The 8,372-nt window shown below is 40.4% G+C and overlaps 1 protein-coding gene across 1 annotated transcript; it reads right to left on the minus strand.

Annotated features, from left to right (window-relative positions):
- Window positions 1-260: 260 nt before the first annotated feature.
- On the minus strand, window positions 261-6,407 carry LOC117675526 (uncharacterized). The gene is made up of 4 exons (XM_034434256.3): window positions 6,162-6,407; window positions 5,122-5,251; window positions 814-952; window positions 261-694 (listed from the first exon to the last, which is right to left on the minus strand). The coding sequence occupies exons 1-4, from the start codon at window positions 6,313-6,315 to the stop codon at window positions 401-403; spliced, it is 717 nt and encodes a 238-aa protein (XP_034290147.2). The 5' UTR covers window positions 6,316-6,407; the 3' UTR covers window positions 261-400.
- Between the last annotated feature and the right edge of the window lie 1,965 nt (window positions 6,408-8,372).

Genomic DNA, 8,372 nt, shown 5'->3' on the forward strand with positions numbered 1-8,372 from the left:
TAGTTTATATCATTTTTATTTGGCCAGTCATGTAAATAAAGACGACATTAAACCAGAAGTTTTTTTTAATGTGTATGGTTTTTTTTTTTTAATTCTTTCATAGATCACAAAAAAAAAAAAAAGAAAGAAAGAAATGGAATTCACACACTTGACCAACCTTTTTCCTTTCTATTTTCACAAATGTGAGTGGAGACAAAGTTCACATCCTTCTGAGATTCCCTCCCCAAATCTGGAAGAACAGGAGGAAGGAGTTGCATTCCCATGTGATGCTACGCCAAGTTTTTAAACCAAGCTTGTTGAATAAGCCCCTCACCTCAACATGAACATATTGCAGCTTCGTGCTATGTGTTTAACCACCTGATGAGGCATTCGTGGTAGAAGGGGCATGTGTGGGAGGCAGTCATGTATTATTGGCAAGGGAATGTTTTGATGGGACTGAGGGAAGACTAGAGGCCTTGAGGGAACTCAGAGGATGTGAAGCTGCAGCCTGTAGGGCTACAGGAGAGTGCTTGACTGGGAACTGAGTGGGCTTCCTGTTGGGGTGATGAAGGCGTGGGAAAGGAACAGATATCACGGAAGGGGATGCATGCTGGGGAGAGGGATCCCGTTGCTGTGTACTTCGTAATTTCTCCCGGACCTTTACGAACTCTGGTTGGCTCCCACCGGGATCTCCTGTTGCTTCCTGCTGTTGATGCTGCAGATAAGAAAGAATACTCCTTTCAGATATCCTTGAAAGGTCCACCTGCAAGGCATTTCCTGTCGCTGCCTATAAGAACTGTAGTAGAGAGACCATCCTGGTGGCTTGGCCCTTACCTGTTCCCGTCTCTGCTGCCAGCGCAGAAGCTCCTGCTCAAGGGGGGATGGTTTCAAGCCACTCTCTGTCCCATCCCGGCGCCGGTTCCGATGCTCTAGAACCTGGAGCAGCTCTGGCTTTGATCGAAGGCTCAGGCCTCTGAGAAGGGAGATTGACACAATACGGGGATTTCATTCATCCTAACCTGCACAGATAAATGGTTGTGACAAGCATCCACCTTCACTGAGCCCATCAACAAGATAATATATACATGAAATCAGGAAAACCCGCATAAAAGCAGACAACGGTTGTTTCCTTTTAACAATAAACATCCTCAGTCAGGCTGTTTGCCTACTAATGTAACACTTTAGACTGGGAACAGTGCAGAAAAGTGCTATAGCAACCAGAACAAAGAGAAGAAAATTGTGTGTGAGTGTGTGTGTGTATACTGTACGTACTATATGAAGCTTCAATAAAGGATTCCCATATTTCAGGATAATCACTCCATATATTGTCTAAGTCGGTGAACAACTCATTCAGAATTCTCAAAATCATCAGATGTAAAGAATGATTGGCAATAAGGTCATATTTTAAAAATACATAATTATCTCTCACAAAACAATGATTCACAAGGTTTTTTTGGTGGGAGCTGAAAACCATTGTCCATCTAAGCTGAAACTGAGCATGCTAAGAAAAGAAGAAATGTTCCTAGATGTATCAACAAACATTGGGTTTGGTTTTATATCAATTTATGGTTCCAGCCCTTTAAAAATACACAAAGTGGATATGTAGATAATGTTAATTTTATAACTTAACAGTAAATAGATCTGGTACTGAAACTGGTGGAATAACATAAATTTCCCTTCCTACTATGTATATTCCATTTTTCTTTAAGACAAGAAACAATAATTATTGTCTGGCTTCCTGAGTCCAAAATGCTTTAAACCTGCTATGGATTGTGAGGAAATTTGCTATGTATTTTGGCGTTCTTACAAATTGGACTGCAATTGGTACGTGTACATTTAATGTTTGAGTACAGCTACCATTCAAAGACCAAGATTTATTTCTGAATAAACAGCCGAGGTCTGAAGTGCCTTAAAGGTATTCAAGAACTGGTCATCTTACATGGGATTTTTTTCCTTCAATCACATGCACTCAAATCTCACCTTGTTGTCGCTAAGATTGCAAACCTATCAACCTATCTTCAGGTATCTAAGCCACTCATTTGCAACATGATGTCAACTCCCTTGAATTGTCCTGTTGGTTCCTTAGATTTGTCCAATTTCTTAAAAACAAGAAGCAAGTGGCATTCTGTTGCCTTCATCCAGAATGAGTTTTCGACTAACCTAATCTAGCCTATAGTGGAGTCTCCAACTTTGATGCTGGCTTCAGAATTTTCAGAATTGATAGCTTACTGCTCCATCCATTACCTACCACCACCAGTCTACCTCCATTGCCAGCCTCCTTTTGGGTTTGTAAGAGTGTCTACCTGATGCTCTAGAACAGGGGTCTCCAACCTTGGCAACTTTAAGCCTGGCGGAATTAACTCCCAGAAGCCAGCAAAGCTGGCTGTGGAATTCTGGGAGTTGAAGTCCGCCAGGCTTAAAGTTGCCAAGATTGGAGACCCCTGCTCTAGAATGATACCACCACCAAGTGGATGAATTAACTTGTAAATAAAAGGACACCCCAAAGGCGATTTTCCAAAGACAACTGGACTTTTTCTTCACAAACTGAAGAAGATTCTTGGATGAGAAGCGAAATGTTTTCAGAGAAAAAAACCAAGGAGGTCCAGTTGTCTTTGGAAAAGCACCTTTGGGACAACAATGACCTGGTTGGTTGACAATCTCCACAGAAAAAAAAAAAGACAGCTCCTTGTCTTTTTTTTCTCCTTATAGCATTAACAAGCAGGGAGAGCTGATGAAAGTCTGTGGTTGCAGATGGTTCCTGCTGCCTCTACTAAACAAGTCCACAGGAAGAGAAAAAGGGAGCAGGAGGATAGAGAGGCCTGTTATTTACACCAAATGGGGTTTATGAGGGTGGGAAAAAAACAAAATGTCCTACCACCATTGCTTTACATTTTAGCTCTTGTTTATCTACTGCTGGGTTCAGTGACTGAACAAAGTTGAAGCAAAATAACGGAGAAATAATGTGTTATTCTGCCTTAAGGGGGAAGGGATATATAAGAATTTGGCTGTGTTTGTCTCCCTCCCTCTACAGAGAAGTAGCAGAACAGACATCCATGTAAAACTGTCCTTTCTATTTAGACCTCAAGAAATAGGCCAGCAAAGGAGGCTTGAAAAACCTGCTGTTGATCGGAGGCCAGCAAAGGAAAGAAAGGTGACTCCCACTGTGTCTCATGGGCTGGGAATGTGAGTCAAGTTACAATTCATGTAATCCTATGCACGTCCAGTCAGAAGTAAGTCCAGACTGTGTTGGGGGGGGGTGTCTTACTCCCAGGGTGGAGGTTATAGGGTTGACACTGGGAGGATCTTGTGGGTAGAAAGAGCATTATTTGGCCTATATGGCCATCCTGAATATGAAGTTAACACTTTGGAGAGGATGAAACGACATTCATAGATAGAAACAGGCATATATACTGTACAATTGAAGGACCTACTAGACACATATATTTGTTGTTAGTTGCGAAGTTGTGTCCATCCCATTGCAACCCCATGGACAACGTTCCTCCAGGCACATATATTATTAATGCTGTATTAACACAAATGTGCATGCATACACACACACACACACACACACACACACACACACACACACACATGATACACAAATGTGGATAAGGAATGTGGATAACCCTTGTTCATTATTTATATCAATGTAGGGGGTGGGGTGGGAACTGAAAACACAAGGTAAAATATATTCACCTGAAACAAGGGATCAATTTGAATACATTTAGGCATCAGTGGTACTTCAGTGATTGGGGCAATCGTGTTGCAGAACCTTTTGATGTAATGGTTAAGGTGTCGGATTAAAAACCAGGATATTGAGTTCCTCCATTATGCACAGGCGTTGGTTAGATGACTTTGAGCCAGCTAACCCTATTTATCCTGCAATTACCTAAGGAAAATGGTTTTTGTCTGTTTCACCTCTGCCAAAATATTTGCTCTGCTACCTTATACCAGGGGTCAGCAACCTTAAACACTCAAAGAGCCACAAAGGCTCTAACCAGAAGCTCCCCGTTCAATTCTGGAGCCAACCGGAAGTCCAGTTCCCCCCACCATAGTGTCTCCTCCTAGCACGGCGTCCTTTTTCCTCTATCTATCCTAACTGACAGCCCTATCAATTGTGGAGCTGACTGGCGACAGGGAGCCTCAGAAGAGGGATGAAAGAGCCACATGCGGCCCCAGAGCTGCAGGTTGCTGACTCCTGCCTTATACCATGGTTTCTAAGACTCTCTCTTGCAGAAAGTACATTGTTATTGTTTTTATTTTAATAGGCTCCGTGGATGCCCTGATATTTTGGTGATATCTTAGGAGAGAGCATTTCATCTTCAAATAATAACTGCATGGTGGCTTGGAGTGGTCTGATCAGCTTACACAAGAGCATGCCAGGTTTCTTACTTTGAAAAGTACTTCCCCATGAGGTACATATTTGGTACATCTTCTCCATTGCTAAGGAGGAAAAAAAGTTACATGCATCTCCTCAAAACTCAGACCATTGACCCCTAAACAAGTTGAAATATTTATGTATAAAATGTAGCATTTTAAAGAGTAGCAACCTTGCTCTGGCAAAAGCTGGCAGAATGGATAATGTGGATGATAGTTCATGAAAATATACGGCTATAAAACTGAACATATTTTTTTTGGTCTTCAACATGCAAGCTTCACTGATGTTTTTGCTTCGGCCAACTAACGTGGCTTCCCAGCAGTACATGATAAGAGGTATACAGCATTTTGGCCTAATGTTAAACTAAAGCAGTTCTGAACTGTTTAGGGATACCTCTACAAGAGTGGCAAGGAAAGTGAGGCGTTGGTAATCGTGGGGGGCAATTCCTCTGTGTCACCTGCACAATGTCTTAAATTAAAGAGTAAACAGAATTGGAGGAGCAAGACACAAATGGAATTTTCTGAGCAGCAAAATGCCACCTTTTTAGAATAATTAAAATAGATTTCTTCCAGCAAGGGTATCAAGCTTTCTCCCAACAATAAACTGTAATTTATTTCAGAGGGAAAGTACCCAGACAATCTGCAAAAGTCTTAGGGAATACATCAACAAAGGTCCCCAGAAGCCAGAGCTTCCAGAGAGAAGTTATTCTGTCCAGCTTCTGAAAAGCTTATGTAGCAATAGCAGCCTGGAGCTGCAAGCCATACTTGCGATGGGTGAACAGCAACTCCCGGTGTAGGTGCTGCTGGTTTCCAGCGGTTTTGCTGGGGTTTGTGACCCGCAAAGTGGTGACAGGCTGAGCCTCAGCACCCCTGGATGTGGTTTCTGAGCGAGTAGCTAGAAGGAAGGGAGAAGCGGAATTGAGTTCACTGGGCTGTAGAAGCTAGAGACTACTTCTAGACTCCCCTCCCCATACACACACCTTAACAAGCCCTCACCATAAATAATGGATTTCATGCTGTGGAATGGGGGATGCAAAGCCAGGACCTGAGATTTGGCCTAAGTCCTAATGAGGGGGAGGAAATGGGGGACAGGGCTCTTCCTGGGAGAGGACAGGTCAACCTTTCCTCATTTGGATGGCTTCATTCTCACTTTTTTTTTTCCTATGTACCACCATGCTTCTTTTTAAAATTAGGACCACACCTGAGTCACCTGTTTGGTTTTAGTTCCTTAAATACCTGTACATCTTCTGGTTAACTAAAAAATTGGATTCAAAGCATGTGTATTTCTCAAACCTTAGTGTCAGTATCCCTTGGTGCATGGTGCTCTTACATGATATTTTCCATTTTAATCAATCAAACTGCTATATTTCTTTATTAGAAAATATATTTAATGCTTATGTTTTTGATTTCTGTTTTAGAAGTACATTACTATATTTATCTAAGCTGTGAGTGAAATTAGGTTCCCTGCTACTGAAGAGTGGAAAAAATTATAGTGGCTTAAATACCCAAGAGACATGAATATTATTTAAAAGCAGAAGTATTCATTTCAGTTTCACTTCTGCTAAATGAATCTTGGTAATGTTAAAAAATTTATTTAGGTAGAGGTGAAGGGGTAAGGAAATAAATTAACACAACCCCACTTAAAATGTTTTCTTAAACTTCCCTCAAGACATACTTTGATACTCTTTAAAAAAAAAACAATTACGAACTTTTTAGCCACTAAACTATACTTATATCATTCCATCCTCTTAGCTACTTCCTTGCAACAGCATCCACCTCACCAATCCACAGCTGGTTGTTCTCACCAGACCCTTCCAGGCGTGTCCAGTTGCCGGCCGTGTCCTGCTGCCATGTCACACTACTTGTCTGTTCCACCCGGGATCCAGGCAAATGGAGGTTTGGAAGCTCCCTAGCTCCCATCTCCCCCACAAAGAGATTGGGTGGCCCAGATGCTGCCATCCCAACCAAGTGAAACAATTACATGGTCTCCAATTGTCTCTCCTGCTGCGTCTTTCTGGTCTGCCACCCCCAGCATGTGCTGGGGGAGCAGAAAGCCAGCAAGAGTGAAACAAGATCCCACTCTAGGCAACCGAGCAGAAACAGAGCCAGGATTGCTAAAGATGATCAGTCCAGAAACCTGCCTCAGGCCTCTTGCTGCAAGGGCAAGATCACAGCTAAGACTGATGGCAGGTAGATAGCTATTGTTGAATACAAAGTGACCACTGGGGATCAATAGGTGGTGTCCACCAAGTTGGAAGGGTCTTTTTCCAAGAGGGGAACTAGCATCTTTTAATTTGATTTGATATCGTCAAATGACTTAATAAAATTTCTATTATTTTCAGTTCATCCTTAAAGCTTTTCTAGAACTACTGTGCTAAGTACAATGCACAGATTCGTATTGTGAGCTCCGTCTTTGATCACCTCTTTGATTCTATACGTCACAGCAGGCAATAAAGCTTGCAGTATTGAGTTCAAGATGGTAGGTTCAGTTTTACTTTAGTTTTTAGATCCAAACAGTGCAAGCTTCCTTATTTTGTTGCAAAAGAACAAAAATCCACAGGAAGCAATGGAAAAAAATAAACAAGAAAGCTATTGACTTTTTTGGTATAAAGTGTAGCAGGATGGGAGAAGACTGTTTTGAGTTGGATCAGGACTCAGCCAAAGAGATATATATGTTTTTGCTAGAAGCATAGGCGCAAGATGCTTTTATTCAAAATAATTTGAGACTTTAAAACATAAACCCATTTAAGACAGCAGTCATATGACTGCATAACAACTAACAAGCACCCTTCTAACTTTGCTAACTGGATGCAGGATCAAATCCACCTACTTGAAAAGCTATCAATTGACTTACTATGCCTTTACTATCTAGTAGTCACAGGTTTGTACAAAGAGTTGGGCTCTGGCGAATGATATAGCATGCAATGATTTCCTAATCATCTTGCACTGCCTACGAGCAATCTTGCCATGAAACAAATTACTAAGATCTAGAGATAGATAATCATAAGTTATAAATGGAATACAAAGTGAAGATATCGTAATTCCAAATGAGATTTTAATAGGGTTTAAGAATAAAACCTTTCTCCCCAGTATATGGATATTGCTTGTAAATTATACATATAACCAGTAGGTGGCATTACAATCCTATATAGGTCTTCATTATAGGCCTGTAGACACTCTGAAAATGTATGTAGAGTATGTAAAGCATTGTATGATTTTTATAAGATGATGTACTGTTGGTATTTAACACTGAACCAATTGTCAAGAATGTATAAAGGTACTTCATATGAAAGTTGTAAATGTAAAGAAGGAACTTTTTATCACTTATGATGGACATGTAACAGAGCAAAGAAGTACTGGAGCAGGATTCATATCGTAATACAGAAAATTCTTAAATGAATATAACGATATAACCAGATTTTTCTTTTGGGCTTGATGGATAAAGAACTTGAAAAAGAATTGGATTTTTGATGTTATATATGTTGACAGCAGCAAGAATACTTTATGCACAAAAATGGAAGGATGTTTTCATTCCCACAATGGATGAATGGCTGCAAAAGCTGATGGAATTAGCCATGGGTGATGAAATTGACTGCTTTGACCAAAGAAAAGAATACAATTAATTTTTTTTCTACTTTGAAACAGTTTTTGGACTTTGTGCTTGTGGTGTTAAAGGGGATCTTTGATTTTACATTTTGCTGATTAGATAGGTTTGTTGTTATAGAAATGGCTAGTATATATTATGTAAAAGTAAAAAAATCAAGGTTATATGTTAGGACCTTTTTCTACTGTGCCAAAAGGACTCAAAAGTCAATGCTTTTCTTTCTTTTCCATTTTACTCTACACTTTTTCCTCCTCCCCTTTCCCTCCCCTAATTTCCCATTGTTTTCAATTTTTTGTATTTTTGTATTTTATATTTTGATAAAAATTTAAATTTGCAGAAAGAAGACGACCACGATAGCAAGCCAAACTTAGCTCCTGCTCTCATTCCTTAACTTCACACCACAAATCAGTCA

The sequence above is a fragment of the Pantherophis guttatus genome, chromosome 2 (genome assembly GCF_059756535.1).
Source record: "Pantherophis guttatus breed Tessera chromosome 2, ASM5975653v1, whole genome shotgun sequence".
In the NCBI taxonomy this organism is placed as follows: Eukaryota; Metazoa; Chordata; class Lepidosauria; order Squamata; family Colubridae; genus Pantherophis; species Pantherophis guttatus.

What these genes read in the sequence shown, in the direction of transcription:
- LOC117675526 (XM_034434256.3), bottom strand. Translation starts at nt 6,315, where the DNA reads ATGGCAGCATCTGGGCCACCCAATCTCTTTGTGGGGGAGATGGGAGCT. An exon ending in GACACGCCTGGAAGGGTCTG is followed by an intron (nt 5,252 to 6,161) that starts GTGAGAACAACC and finishes CCTTCCTTCTAG; the next exon opens with CTACTCGCTCAGAAACCACA. An exon ending in TTGCTGTTCACCCATCGCAA is followed by an intron (nt 953 to 5,121) that starts GTATGGCTTGCA and finishes CTCCCTTCTCAG; the next exon opens with AGGCCTGAGCCTTCGATCAA.